Here is a 15,670-nt window from a genome sequence, read left to right on the forward strand (position 1 = left end):
ATATACCGGCTGAGGGATAGGTCAGGGGACATAGTTAATGGGCAAAAGAGTACCCTGCATAAACCCATATCACTTTTACCTATTTTGCACATGCTGGAGCACACTACATTGGATTACTCTGGTGTGTTTACCATAAGAAGTTGTGGCCTCCATTGGGGGTCAGCTCATAGGAGTTGCTATTAGTGGCTCGCAGGACTGGGTTGATTTGTAGGACTATATCCACCCCACACTTATTGGTGGGATGTCATAAGGTGGATGCGTTTTACAATGCCTCATGGGATGTGTAGTTCCGCAACAGCTGGATGGCCGTAGTTTGAGGATCCCTGCTATAGTATAATCCCTGGCATCTGAATTGCAAGTCACATAATCGCTGCAGCTTACTTATCGATCCACGGATCTGCTGGTGGGAGTGAAGCCACTACATGGAAATAACGTTGCCACTGCTTCTCACTGTGTTTTCATGGTGATGACACATAGCGGGATCCCCAGTCTAGTGCAGTGAGAGGAGGGCAGGACTGGCTGGAGGGGGTGTGGCTTTATGCAGATTACAGAGGATATAGGCACACTGTGCTCTCTAGCACAGTGTGCCTGAATTAACAGCTTGAGGACACAAGATGTAAACTGACCACAGTAGCATAAATTGGCAGCCATGCTAGTGTGGTCAGTTTATTCTCAGGAGGCAGGACAGAGGCAGGATCAACCAGGTATTGTACAACACAGGCAGGACTGACAAAAAAAAGCCACATTACAATGGATATTACATCACTTTTAGGAGGCAGTGACATAACTTTTTTTTTAGGTTTACAAACACTAACTGAAACAGCTGTGTGAGAGGCATAAACCTGGGTGAGAAACAGCCAAACTCTGTAAGTGAGGGGAGGTTGTGGAAGATAGTTTTAGGTCACAGGTCATACACCATTACAAGACTGAGCACAGCAATAAGACACAAGGTAGTTATACTGCATCAGCAGGGTCTCTCCCAGGCAAAAATTTCAAAGCAGACTGGGGTTTCAAGTTGTGCCTTTAAAGCTCATTTGAAGAAGCACAAAGAAACAGGCAACTTTGCGACCATATACAAAGTGGTCGGCCAAGGAAACCTAAAGGAGCAACATAGTCATCCTTGGACAGGACTAGAGAACACTGCCCTCTTTCCTCTTCCAAATAACAAACAGTAGATTTGTTCTGTAATCCACAGAGAGAACCGAGAGCAATGCTGACTGATAAGTGTGCAGTACAGGCAGAGAACACCAAAAATTATCAGCTGACAAGATTTTAGACCCCTTTCACACTGGGGCGCTTTTCAGGCGTTTTAGCGCTAAAAATAGCACCTGTAAAGCGCCTCTCAGGCCACCTCAGTGTAAAAGCCTGAGTGCTTTCACACTGGGGCGGTGCGCTTGCAGGAAATAAAAAAAGTCCTGCAAGCAGCATTTTTGGGCGGTGCAGAAGTGGTGTATACACCACTTCCAAAACACCCCTGCCCATTGAAATTAATGGGCAGCGATGCCGAAGCGCCTGCAAAGCATTAAAAGCACCCCGCTAGCGGCCAAAAAGCGCAGCTATAACAGCGGTAAAGAGCAGCTAAAACTAGCGGCGCTTTACCGCTACTGCCCCAGTGTGAAAGGGGTCTTACTGACAAGATCATTGTTTGTTTTTTTTGCACTTTTCAAACAGCTATAACAAAAGCATTACCATGGTATATTTAACAGTCCAAAAAGGATTAAAGAGGAAATTTCATTGTCAGAGTTTATATATATTTTAGGTTACTTTGTGAAGCATACACTTGAGCACACTTGAGCACACCAACTTCATAGCATTCTATAATTTATAACAGTTACCTGTAGTTTCTTCTGGGCTTGGGTCAAAGTTCAGCCACTCAGTGCACAGAGGGTAAGCTGGTATCAGAATGTCATGGTGAACGTAGAAAGAGTCCTCTTCATGGTTGTACACTGGGAAACAAAAAATAACTCAAAGTAAAAAATGAACAGAAGTTTCACTATTCAAAAGTTTCTTAACCAGAGATCCTACCAGTAATAGCACTTCCCCTTTGAGGCTGACAACACTAAGTTTTTAGGCTTTGCGATTAGCTGCCGCATTGTCAGCCTCCTTTAGTTTGCCGTTGGGCTGCCAATCACGACTTGGGCTCATTCACACTATATGCGGCGACTAGTATTTTTCTGCATCTGATCAATGCCAGCTATGGCATAAGCACATAAAAAACAACTGTATTCTATGTACCATCTTCACCTTACAACATTCCCCCGAGGGGAGTGGCAGAACACTGTGTAAAAATGCATTTTTCCACAACATGTAAAACGGACAAATGGAAGAGTCAGTAATTTGGTGACTCAAAAGAAAACCGCAATCCTTACTGTCTTCTATAAAGTGGTGTACAAATGTGCCAATGCATTTCAGCCCACAGGGGCCTTAGTCATTTTTCCATAATGAACCATTTTTTTGGTGCATACAAATGTGAATTTGACATTTCAGTAAAGCAAAAAAAAGAAAAAGGTTAAGGTTGCAATGCAAAGCACCGCCCGCCACCATTTTCGGCACACAACAGAGACCAGCCCACATGGAAAAATGGACAGTTTTATCATGCAGAAAGTGTGAACAAGCTCTTATAGATGTACGTTAAGTACAGACCTAATAGGCAGCCAAGGGGCCAACTAAAGGAGCACACATATCAGACTAACAATTGCTAATATATACCTGCAGGTACCACCCCAAAAAAGATTAAATAAAATGAAAACACAGCAGCCACAAATACTATAGCTGCTGACGTTTAATAAGAGGACACTTAGCTGTCTAGGGATGCAGCACTGTCATCACCTGGGCAGGTTCTTCACCAGTCTGCCGGTCCCTGCCATGTTTACTAAGGGAAGCCAGCTGTGACTTCTTGCGGCCTCACAGCCAGCTTCCCTCTGCGCATTTGTGAGCCGCACTGCACTTTATAAATGGTCCTGCAGCCTTATGGAACCTGTGATATGTCCTAGAAGGCTGCGAGCAAAGGGGAGGGGAAACTTCCACTTGGATCACCTGGGTACTTGAAAGTGGTGGTCGGGGGGGGGGGGATAGGGAGTGGGTTGGTGGGCTGAAAAGCGAAACTTTTCTTTTGAGTAAAGTTCCACTTTAAGCCAAGTATAAATGCTTAGTTTTTTTTTTTTTCAGCCGAGGGGCTGAAAAAAAAAAAAAAAAGGATTCCCTCATCCGCACAAGAGAGGTGAATGGAAGAATTCTTCCTGCTGTGGCACTGTGTTCTGACAGCACGGACTCTCCGTAATCAAAATACGCTAATCAGCACCTGCAGCCCATTGACTGCAGGAGCTCATCGAAGTAGTTTTCAAGCAAGGCCAATCGGCTTCTGTTGAATAGGGAGGGCCACACACAGATGAAAATTTGGCCAGTCCCTACTGAACCGTCTGAATTTCAATACATGTGTAGCCACCTTTAGATGTTTCCCAGGAGCCCCAAAATATAATTCACTTTGAACATGCAATTTCTGACACTTGAGAACGCTCCCCTCACACATGATCTTACAAAGCAGAGCCAATGGTTGTGTGAGGTCTGACTCCTTATCTGAAAAGACTGATTGTCAGAGAAGAGTCTGCTATACTCAAAGAGCAACTCCACTTTTGTTGAGAAAAAAAAAAACATTCCCCTCTGGGTGATCTGTGTATATTGTAAGGATTTTTAACAAACTTTATTGCAGATTCCTACCTTTTGTTATTCTGAAGAAATCCCTGTGTGTTTGACTGTGTCCATGTGGTAAATGAGTCCAACGGGAGTGGTTTCATAATTATGAATCACTGCAGGGCTCTAATGAGTAAAATGGCAGGGTCTGCCTTCTTTTAGACATGCTTTCCTATTGGGAGTATCTCACCAAAATGACACTTACCCTCCTACTCTCCCCCCCTGCCCTCACTTACCCTCCTACTCCCCCGCCCCCTGCCCTCACTTACCCTCCTACTCCCCGCCCCCAACCCTGATTTACCCTCCTACTCCCCCCCACCCTACCCTCACTTACACCCTACCCCAGCCTCACCCAACTCTCCTGCACCCCCACCTCCCAAACCACCCTTTTACCTACTCTTGCTAGGCAATAGGTATCAGCGAGTACTTGGTGTTAAAAGAATGGTATTGGGGTATCCCTTATTTATTATTTTAGGGGGGGGGGGGGTTACCGTTACATACATTTTAACCTCTTGCTGTTATTACTGCCTGCAAGACAGAAAATTATGCAACCGCCCATAAGAAGATGCATTTCCCAGCAGCCAACAAAGTTTTGACAGTCAGTGAAGTGTACTTACCATGAATTTCAAGACTACAGTGGTCTTTCTCTGCTCGACCACAGACCAGGAGGTTGTCAGTGGATTTAATAACAAAATCTTCTGTTTCATACTGTTCCTACAAAATTGTATAAGATTCATTTTATTGCCTACAAATCACAGCATTATACAAACGTTCCAGTACAAAAATAGGAAACAATACAAACCAACACAATTTAAACAGAGAAAGGAAAGATTTATGTAAAACAAGCAAAACTTAGAAATCGTTCATTAAACCCAAGGTTAAAAATGTAATATATTGCAGCTTACCAGTCGTTAAACAGGGTTGCTGCATTAGTTCTTTTTTAATCTGAGGATACTGCAAGTAATGCCCCTGTCACACTGCCGCGACTTTAAAGTCACACGATTTTGCCACAATTTCAGGAAATTCCTGTGTAAACTTGAGGTCTTTGGACCTCAACTCACATCAAAGTTGGACTAAAGTAGTACAGGGACCACTTTGAAGTGGCACATATATGAATGGTACTCATTGGAAATCATGGGGTATGACTTTTCATGCGACTTTGCAGTCCCAAGTCAAACAAGTGTGAAAGGGGCATTACACATTTTCTGTCCTAGGGTGGCAACACTCAATAACTGTATTGTATCTATGGAAGAGCAGCTGTGTCACTCTAGCACAGGAAGTGTGCTAGGAATATAAAACATCTCCTCCTTTTATCTCGATAAGTTGGGGGGAGGTGTTCCATAGTTAAAGTGTTACTAAACCCACAACAGTAAAATCAATCTATATATGCAGTAAAGCATATTTGTTATACTCACGGTAGAACCTAAGGGGTTAATCCTGTACATTGTGTAAAAAGACGGTTTGATCCTGTCTTCTCTGATCCTCCCCTTATTTCACAGTCCCCAAAGTATCTCCTGATAGTATAGAGGCTTGGGGGCACTCTGCACATGTTCAGTTTTGTGTGTATTGCTAGAGAGTTTTTCTTGGGAGGGTGCATGTGATCGGCACAGGTCCAATCAGCACTATGCAGACAGAGGGTCAGGGGTCATGCAGCGTAATAGAACAGTCAGAGGAGAATGGAAACTCCTGCTACAAGCTTTAACCAGTGCTTGGCCGGACACTGATAGAAGTCACAAAACTATTGTATACTGCTGATGAGAAAGGGTATTTAGCAGTTTATATTTACTAAAATAATTGCATTTCCATGTTCTGTGTACTGTGGGAAACCAGATATAGTGAATGCAGGGTCCAGGGGTTCAGTAACACTTCAAAAGAGAACTGGCCAGGGTTGAAAATGCTTAATACAGTGCTGCAGAGTGTGCAGAAATTTGCAAGCTCAACCGATTTCTGGATCTACAGATATTTCTTTTGCACTTGTATAACTGTTAACTAAATGCTGTCAGTCAATTCCTGCGGGGAGAGGGCGGGGCCCAGCTATGCAGTGTGTCTACAGACGCACATAGCCCAGCTCAGGATGGAGCCTGCACAAGTACCCCCCATAGCAAGCTGCTTTGCTATGGGGGCACTCAGAGGAGAGGAGGAACCAGGAGTGCCAGCAGAGGGCCCCAGAAAAGGAGGTCCAGGGCCACTGTGCAAAACCATGGCAACATCCAAGTATAAACAATTCAATCCAAGGACGTCAACACTGATAAGTCTATATTAAAAAGGGAATATATAGTCTTTTCAAAGTTTATAATATACACTTGTAGACTAGGGTTGCACCGATACTAGTTTCGGTGCCGATACCAAGCATTTGCACGAGTTTGCATTTGTCAGGATGGAGAGTGGAGGAAGGAGACAATATATGTCTCCTATTCATTCATCTCCAGTGCAGCTCAGTCCCTTTCTGTAACTCAAAAGGGGAGCTATCAGGGGTCTGTATAGACTCCTGATGTCTCACCAAAGCCCCCCCCCCCCAAACAGGGCAGATAAATACAATTAAAAAAAGAGTAATAAATGTTTCAAACCAACATTGACAACGTTATCTCAGCAGTTGTTAAGCAAGGGAGCAAAGCGAGTGAGTTTATTCGCTAATCGAGCCTACCTCTAGGGGCTACTCTACAAATCTCTACATTTAATATAATAACAAAGATATAGAAATGCAAAAATGTAAGAATGTGAGAATTACAAAAAATTACTTTCAGATAAACACTGCAAAAATACTTCAAAATATGTGCTCACTGAAAATAAACTATATTTTCGCTTTTATAGCCTACATCTCATAAACCTTTCATGAGACCCGTCAGCTCCACCTTTGTTCCTGTGAATGTCATTCGAAGCAAAAAAGCTGCTACATCAAACTACATATAACCAATCAGTCACAGAACAATCAACGTGTTTGGTGTGATGAAGCATGTTGCGTTTTGCATTTGAACTGACTCGGAGGGCACAGTGTCCCTAATCAATAGCTCTACATTTTTTAATTTTTACTTGATTTTACAAGGTGGAGACACACAAATACATATATACATACGGTATCTTTTAGGGTGACATAAGCATCCTGCTCGTTGCAGCTGTATACAGTAAGACCAGCCAGACTGTCTCCAAGGTTCGCAACATCTAGAAAGACATAAGATTTAATAGCATTTATCCGTTAATGTTTAAAACAGCACTCCAAGAACTCAGCCACTTTTTTTAAAAGTGCTGGCTTACAATGGGTTAAGTCCAATGAGGTGTAAGTCACCTTGAGGACTTATCTTACGTATTTAGAATTTACATTTTATTCAGCGCCAGGAGTATAGCCAATTATTATGATTCAGGTGCACTGCCATGAGTGAAGTGGCTTTATCACACAGCAGCTGCTTCATGTCATTTGGGATGTAGCACCTGCATGAACAGAGCTGTTGCTCCGAATTCAACATCCATGTAGGTCCTCATGCATGTCCCTGAGCTTGCACTTTCTGCGTTCGGGGCCATGTAACCACACGTACACGAATGTCAGATTGGGAACAGTAGCTATGCCTGTGCAGCAGTTGCATCCCAATTTGTACGGGGATGCACAAAACACCTGTGAATCCCTGATCGGGTAAACATGGCCCTCCATGGGCGTAGTTTAGTATGCCACATGTGAATGATGCTTTAGTAGTAGTTCAGCAAGAATTTTGTAAGTTATGTTGCATTTATGTACACTAATAATGATTTTAGTGTATTTTTTTTTTTAAATAGCAATATGATGAACATTTGCACAATTATTACGGGGCCCCCAAAAAAAAATCAGAAGCACTTTTTTTTTATTCTACAGGTCATGTGATTTCAGAAAATGTCCAGTTTGAGGGGTCTTTTTAAATTCGAAAAGCTACAAGTAAAGTCTTTTACAAACTCTGAAAGCTGTAAGTGAAAAAGAAAAATCTTCCTATCTTTTGAGAAATGTTTGCTTACATCTGATTTTCACTATTTCTCAAAAAGTTACAATTTTAAATGTACACATATTTATTTATTAACTCAATACAGGTTAAGCCTTTATATTTTGTAGGAACGGAGCAGGAATTTTGTAAAATTTGCTGTTTATATCTGCCAACAATGATTTTAGTATATTTTTAGATTTGGTAAAAATTTGTGCAAATATCGTGGGGCCTTAAAAATCAGTAGCATCTACTGGTCCTAAACTTTCAGAAAATATATGGCTTGGGGGGTCTTTAACAAACTCTGAAAGCTGTAAGGGAACAATGAAAACCTTTCCGATTTTTTGAGAAATGTGGTAATTTACATTTCTGCATACGTTCAGTTTTTACCATTTTGCAAAAAGGCGTAATCTTAAAATAAAAATATTTGTTAATTATTAACATAATACAGGTCAAGCTTTTATATTTAATAGAAATATTGAAAAATGTGCTGTGTTTTTAGCTGCTAATAATGATTTTAGTGTACTTTTAACGAAAATGTTGTTTTTAAAACATGTGCGCAACAAATATCATTGTGCCCTAAAAATCAGTAGCACCTTATTTGTATTCTTCTGGTCATGTGCTTTCAGAAAAAAAATATATGGTTTGGGGGGTCTTTAACAAACTCTGAAAGCTTGAAGGTAAAAATTAAAAAGCAATGAGAAAAAAAATGGAAAAAAAGGTCTGGCCACCTAAGTGTAAAAATGGAGCACTGGGCCTGGCAGCGAAAGGCTTAAATCAGCAGGATAAAACAGAAATTATTTTAAAATGCACAGTACTATACCATGTAATTTCAATTTTAGGGCGACTTTGTGAACTACCCCCAAGGGACAGATCACTGATCTTGCTGCTTGTTGTTCAACCCAGAAGAAAAGAAGCACTGGATTGCAGAATGGTGAGTCTGGGGGGGGTAGGGCTGGATGTAGGTGGAAGTAGTGCATTCAGGGCCGATTATTGTTATTTTAGGTTTCGTAGGGCCTCTTTTTTTAAATATCTTAAGCTGAAGTAGGGCTTTGGAATCCTTTTACACAGACGTTCAATCTGTATCTCTCTGTCAGCTTTTCAGATCCATTCCAGACCAAACCGCAATGTATATCTACAGGCTGCCGATAGCAAAACTGGACGGTATGCCTATGCCTTCTACCCGCACCTAAATACTATGGGTGTCATGCACCAGGCTAATTGCTCAGTGTGCATAAGGCCCTAAAGGGTGTTACCACTACTCACAGCCTTCAACTGTATCACCTCTGCCCACTCTGTTGGACTATGACCTTTCTTGACTTTAAGTGATTGTAAAGTCAGAAGCTTTTTCATCTTAATGCATTAAGATAAAAGTCCTTCTGTGTGCAGCAGCCCCCCCTAATACTTACCTGAGCCCCATCTAAATCCAGCAATGTTGCACGAGACACTCGGCTGACCGGAACTCCCCTCCTCATTGGCTGAGACAGTAGCACAGAACCAATGAGAAAAGAAAGGGGGCAGGGGACACACGGAGCTGTGGCTTGGCTCGGGTGCACTCATAGCAAGCTGCTTGCTATGGTAGCACTCAACAGGAGGGAGGGGCCAGGAGCACTAAAATCGAACCCAAGAAGAGGAGGATCAGGGCTGCTCTGTGCAAATCTACTGCACAGAGCAGGCAAGTATGACATGTTTGTTATTTTTACCTTAAAAAAAAAAAAAACAACAAAAGACTTTACAATCACTTTAAAACAAAAGAAAATCAATGCTTTTCTAAACTTGGGTTCACACGATAAGTCTTCCATTTCTAAAACTGCATCAAATTCAGATTACATGGTCAGTTTAGAAGCACGCTGTGGCTGGGGTTCTTCTTTAGTTCCTCAAATTCTCTATCCAGTCTTTTAAAAAGAGATTTCAGCTTTTTGCCTTCCTTCTCTAAACCATGTATCATGTCCCAATCAATTCTTTCTAATCAATCCTGAACAAAATTGTCTCATCTCACCAGCTGATGAGGCAAATGTAAATTGATTAAGCTGTAATTACTACTGCAGTGACCTCGCTCCGACAAATCTGTTGTCTTGTATTACTTTCATTGATTAAAAAAGGGGTTCCAAAATAATGGTCACTCGACTTTTACAAAATAAAAACATATTAAATTAAGCATGGATTATGTACAGAACATTAGAACTATAAAATAAAAATGGTGCTAATCTTTAGAACAGTTAGGTTACATGTTCCACCCATAAGATTTGTTAGATAAAGAAAAAAAACAGTCTCCTAGATTTAAAGCAAAATTATCAAGCCCTGCTTTAACCACTTCAATACCGACCCATCGTCATATGACGTCCACAGATGGGATCTCCCATCCTGGGTGGACGTCATATGACATCCTGGGTTCTCGGGGGAATATCTGAATGATGCCTGCAGCTAGAGGCATCATTCAGATATCCATGTCTTCAGCCGGCGATCCTGCGCACCATAAGACCGCTTGATCGTTCTTATAGGCGGCGGGAGGGGACATCCCCCCCCCTCCCGCTGCCATCCGGTGCTTCTCCGGGCTCTCCCGTGCAATCGGGGGCCCGGAGAAGTAATCGTCCGGAGCAGGCAGGAAGCATAGAGATGACTGGTGACCAGATGGTCACCAGTAAGGATGAGCTCTAGCTTGTTCGCATAGAACACGTGCAGAGCCCGCCAGGAAGTGTGCACGGCACTGCGCTAATAACAGCCAGGGAGACATTTCACGATCCCTGCAGCCGAGCATCGGGACAATGTCGCTCTCCCTGGCTGTGATTAGCACAGCGCCGTGCTCACTTCCTGGCGGGCTCTGCACGTGTTCTATGCAAACACGCCGGAGCTCATCCTTAGTCACCAGTCATCTCTATGATCGTCGGAGGCCCGGGCACGATGTGATGACGTCACGCCCGAGTACTCGTAAGTAAACAAAGCCACGATTGCGGCTAGTGAGCAACACTGATCATGAGATCGTGACATTTTTCTCACCGATCTCATGCTTTCCATGGGATGTTTGCATTCCTTGTAATAGGAATAAAAGTGATAAAAAAAAATAAAAAATAAAAAAAGTGTAAAAAATAAATAAAGTAAAAAATATATATATATTAAAACGCCCCTGTCCCCGGTAGCTCGCGCGCAGAAGCGAACGCACACGTAAGTCCCACCGACATATGTAAACGCTGTTTAAACCACATATGTGAGGTATCGCTACGTGTGTTAGAGTGCCAGCAACAATTCTAGCACTAGATCTCCTCTGTAAATCTAAACTGGTAACCTGTAAAAAAAATTCAAAGCGTTGCCTATGGAGATTTTTAAGTACCGAAGTTTGGCGCCATTCCATGAGTGTGCGCAATTTTAAAGCGTGACATGTTAGGTATCTATTTACTCTGTGTAACCTAATCTTTCATATTTTACAAAAAAATTGGGCTAACTTTACTGTTTTGTTATTTTTCCAAAAAAAAAGGCGTTTGAAAAAAGATTGCGCAAATACCGTGCAATATAAAACATTGCAATGACCGCCATTTTATTCCCTAGGGTGTCTGCTAAAAAAACATATATAATGTTTGGGGGTTCTGCCTAATTTTCTAGCAAAAGAATTATGATTTGTACATGTAGGAGAGAAGTGCTAGAATAGGCCCGGTATTGAGGTGTGTATAAAAGCCCGGTATTGAAGTGGTTAAAACATAAAATTGTAAATATAGCTTAACTTAAGACCTAGTTACCATTTAACAATTGAAAATATTCGCCAGCACACCAAGGATCATCTAATTACATCCAAAAAAGTTTTATCACATAACAAAAGGTGCAAGAATATGTTCGATTGTTTGATGTCTCCAGGACCCAGCTGGTAATCGTTGCAGCACCCACCATTTAGTATGAGCCATTTTACCAGGAATGTGTGCGATTGGAATATTGATCAGACTAGTTACCATTTACTCTGCACAATACAGGTCCACACTATATGCTATAAATAGGATAGAGCTTTCAAATAAACCACTTTGGATGCTACCACAATATTTCAAATCGGCAGCCAGTATACGTAACTAGCCAGTCCAAGTAACTAGCCAAACAAGCCAGTTGGTGACCAAGCACATTTAAACTGAATGTATCTGACCACATTTCTCAGTCTTCACCTAGTCTAGCCTCTTTCTACACCCCATACCTCACTGTCCCAGCCACCAGAATTATCCAACAATCTAAACTGCAACACAAGACAAGTTCCTTTGCATTCTTACTGCACTGTATGGGAAAACTATAAACATTAATGGTCACCAGTCATCTCTATGACCGTCGGAGGCCCAGGCGCGACGTTATGACGTCACGCTCGGTACCCAGAAGTAAGCAAAGCCCCAATCGCGGCTGTCGGCCTGAGATCTGTGAATTTTTTTTCACAATCTCATGCTTGTAAGCCTGGAGGAGAGATGTGGGGTCTTATTGAGGTCTATAAAGAGGACCTGTCGCACAGATTCCTATTACAAGGGATGTTTACATTCCTTGTAATAGGAATAAAAGTGGTCAAAAAAATGTAAAAAAAAAAGTGTAAAAAAAAAAAATTTAAACGCCCCTGTCAGCTTGCGCGCAGAAGCGAACACGCATGCAAGTCCCGCCCACATATGTAAACGCCGTTCAAACCCCACATGTGAGGAATTGTCGCGTGCGTTAGAGCGTGTGCAACAATTCTAGCACTAGATCTCCTCTGTAACTCGAAAATAGTAACCTGTAAAAAATGTTAAAGCGTCGCCTATGGAGATTTTTAAATACCGAAGTTTGGCGCCATTCCATGAGTGTGCGCAATTTTTATTTGATTTTTATTTTCTTCTCTTTCTTTTGTTCACGATTATGAATCATGACTATTGAGCTCTATGTTATGCACATGAATATCTTCTTGTACTGTGAAAGGCCTAGTTAGACTTACCGGTGACGGTATTTCTAAGAGCCTTTCAGGACAACCTTGGAGAGAGCGCAGCTCCGCCTCTTCTGTAGGAAACACCCACAGGCTTTAAATCCCTCCTCTTCCACCATGGCTTCAGTTATTGTGTGGCCTCCGGCACTGGAAAACAAAGCACAGAGAACCACAACACCATGATAGATACATACTTTACTTTTTTATACACATTTTAGGGAGGGAAATAGCGGTTGTCCTGAAAGGCTCTTAGAAATACCGTCACCGGTAAGTCTAACTAGGCCTTTCTCAAATCGCCTTTCAGGACAACCTTGGAGAGGATAACCAAGTAACTTACCCTAGGGTGGGACTACTGCCTGCAGTACCTTCCTGCCGAAGGCTTGATCTGCGGCCGACAGCAAGTCCAACCTGTAGTGCCGAATAAAAGTTGAGAAACTGGACCAAGTAGCAGCCTTACAGATCTGATCAGGCGTAGCACCGGCCCTTTCGGCCCAGGAAACTGCGGTTGACCTTGTCGAGTGAGCAGCGATCCCAGAAGGAGGAACTTCTCCTTTTGCTTGATAGGCTTCAGAAATTGCTTGTCTAAGCCACCTACCGAGCGTACTCTTAGAAGCTTTTTCCCCTTTTCGGGAACCGGAGAATACCACAAAAAGAGCGTTTGATTTCCTGAACTCCTTGGTGATGGAAAGGAACTGTAACAGACATCTCCTTACATCCAGTGTATGGAAAGCTTCTTCTCCTGCATTAGCCGGAACTGAGGAAAATGTTGGTAGAATTATTTCTTGCGACCGATGGAAAGTTGAGGCCACTTTCGGTAGGAAGGCTGGATCCGTTTGAAGGACCACTCGGTCTGGCAAAACTCTAAGGAAGGGTTCCTTAATTGCTAGAGCTTGGAGCTCACTGATTCTCCTTGCTGATGTAATGGCAACTAAAAAAATTGTTTTGAGAACTAAACTTTTTAACGATGCACTCTGTAAAGGTTCAAACGGAGCTCCCGTGAGACCTTGCAAAACAATAGATAAGTCCCAACAAGGGAAAACTTTGAGGGCTATCGGTCTATTTCGAGCCAGAGCCCTAAAAAATCTAGAAATTAAAGTTTCTTTGGATAAAGATCTTTCAAGATAAACTGAGAGAGCCGCTACCTGTGTTTTCAGGGTGCTGGCGGCTAGACCTTTCTCCATTCCTTCATGGAGAAATTCCAGAACTGAAATAGTACTCTTGATTTCGAAACTTTTGGAAGAACACCAAGAGTTAAATTTCTTCCATACCTTGAGGTAGATGGACCTAGTTACCTCTTTTCTACTTGATAGTAGAGTTTTAACTACTTTATCAGAAAGTCCTTTAGATTTTAGAAGGTCTTCTTCAGAAACCAAGCAGTTAGATGTAGCCTGCTTGCTTCCGGATGGCACACAGAGCCCTGTGTCAATAGATCCTTCCTGTATGGTAATCTCCAGGGAGGTTTTGAGGCCAGGTTCAAAAGTGTTGCAAACCAAGGCCTTTTTGGCCAAAAAGGAGCGATCAGGAGCAAATTGGTGTTTTCCTCCCTGAATTTCCTTAGGACCAGAGGGATTAGTGGAAAAGGGGGAAAGGCGTAACACAGCCGGTAATTCCATGGGTGTGCCAGGGCATCTATCCCCACTGCCTGATCCATTCTGTGAATCGAAAAGAATTCCTGGACCTTCGCATTTTGTTGACTTGAAAATAGGTCCACTTGGGGATGTCCCCATTCCTCCGATATTATATCGAACACCTCCTGGTTCAGACTCCATTCTGCTTCCATCACTCTTTTTCTGCTTAGCAGATCTGCTAGGAGATTTTGTGATCCCTTCAGGTGGACTGCCGATAGGGAGGCCACATTTATTTCCGCCCATGACAGAAGTTGATTGGCTAAGTCCATGAGCCCTTGGCTCCTGGTTCCCCCTTGCTTTAGCACATAGATCACTGCTGTCGTATTGTCTGACAGAATCTGTACATGATGTCCTCTGACCTCCTGTTGAAAAGCTATCAGACCCAAATGAATGGCTTTCAATTCTCGCCAATTTGACGATTTTCTTGCCTCTATTTTTGACCACTTGCCTTGAGCGGTTTGACCTTCCAGGTGGGCTCCCCAACCCCAGGAGCTTGCGTCGGTTGTTAGACGCTTGTCCAGGGGAAAAAACCATGGGAGACCCTTCGTTAGATTGGAAGGGTCCCTCCACCACCATAGTGCTCGTTTCACTTTCGCAGAAAGTCTGAAACGCTTCTCGAACGGCACCTGGTGTGACCAGACCTGCAAGATGTTTTTCTGAAGTGGTCTGGAGTGCAGTCTTGCCCACTGGACTGCCGGAATTGTAGCTGTAAGAAGGCCCAGAACTGACATAACTGTTCTGACTGGTACTGAAAGGTTCGTCTGGATCTGACCCACTGCTGAAAAGATTTTGTCTATCTTTTCCTGAGGCAGGAACACTTTTTGCACTACTGAGTTTAGGGTGTAGCCCAGAAACCTCATCTCCCGAGAGGGATCTAGATGCGATTTTTCTAGGTTCAAAATCCAACCTAGATTTTTGAGATGAGTCTGTGACGTTTGGAGGTTCGTCACAAGCTGATCCCTGGAATCTGCGAAGAATAATAGGTCGTCCAGGTATGGCACGACCGAGATCCCCCTCAGTTTTAGAGGCTCCAGGGCTTCCGCCATAATCTTTGTGAAAACTCTGGGGGAAGATGACAGGCCAAATGGTAGGGCCCTGAATTGGAGATGCCATACTGATGTTCCCAGATTGATGGCCAGGCGAAGGAACTTTTGGGAGGCTGGTGCTATTGGCACATGTAAATAGGCATCCCTTAGGTCCAGGGATGCCATGAAGCAACCTGGAGACAACAGTTTTGTGATGGAGTAAATTGTGTCCATACGGAAGTGTTTGTACCGTATTGATCTGTTCAGGATCTTTAGATTCAGAATCAACCGGTATTTGCCTGAAGGTTTTTTTACAAGAAATATATGGGAATAAAACCCCCGACCCTCCTGCTGTTTCGGGACCTGGACAATGACTTCTTGTTGAATCAGATCCTGTAAAAGGTTCATCATGGCCGAAGCCTTTTCTTGGTCTCTTGGAAGGGCTGTAATGTAAAACCTGCTTGGCGGACATTC

The 15,670-nt window shown here is 42.9% G+C and overlaps 1 protein-coding gene across 1 annotated transcript in view; it reads right to left on the minus strand.

Moving 5' to 3' along the window:
* Nucleotides 1-15,670, minus strand: part of PWP1 (PWP1 homolog, endonuclein) — an 89,354-nt gene that overhangs the window by 61,837 nt on the left and 11,847 nt on the right. Inside the window, exons 4-6 of the mRNA XM_040345195.1 lie at nucleotides 6,764-6,849; nucleotides 4,308-4,404; nucleotides 1,836-1,946 (exon numbers count right to left, since the gene is read on the minus strand). Of these exons, the coding sequence (XP_040201129.1) occupies nucleotides 1,836-1,946; nucleotides 4,308-4,404; nucleotides 6,764-6,849 (294 nt within the window). The remainder of the gene's footprint in view (nucleotides 1-1,835; nucleotides 1,947-4,307; nucleotides 4,405-6,763; nucleotides 6,850-15,670) is intronic.

This window comes from Rana temporaria, chromosome 3 (assembly GCF_905171775.1).
Source record: "Rana temporaria chromosome 3, aRanTem1.1, whole genome shotgun sequence".
NCBI classification, from domain to species: Eukaryota; Metazoa; Chordata; class Amphibia; order Anura; family Ranidae; genus Rana; species Rana temporaria.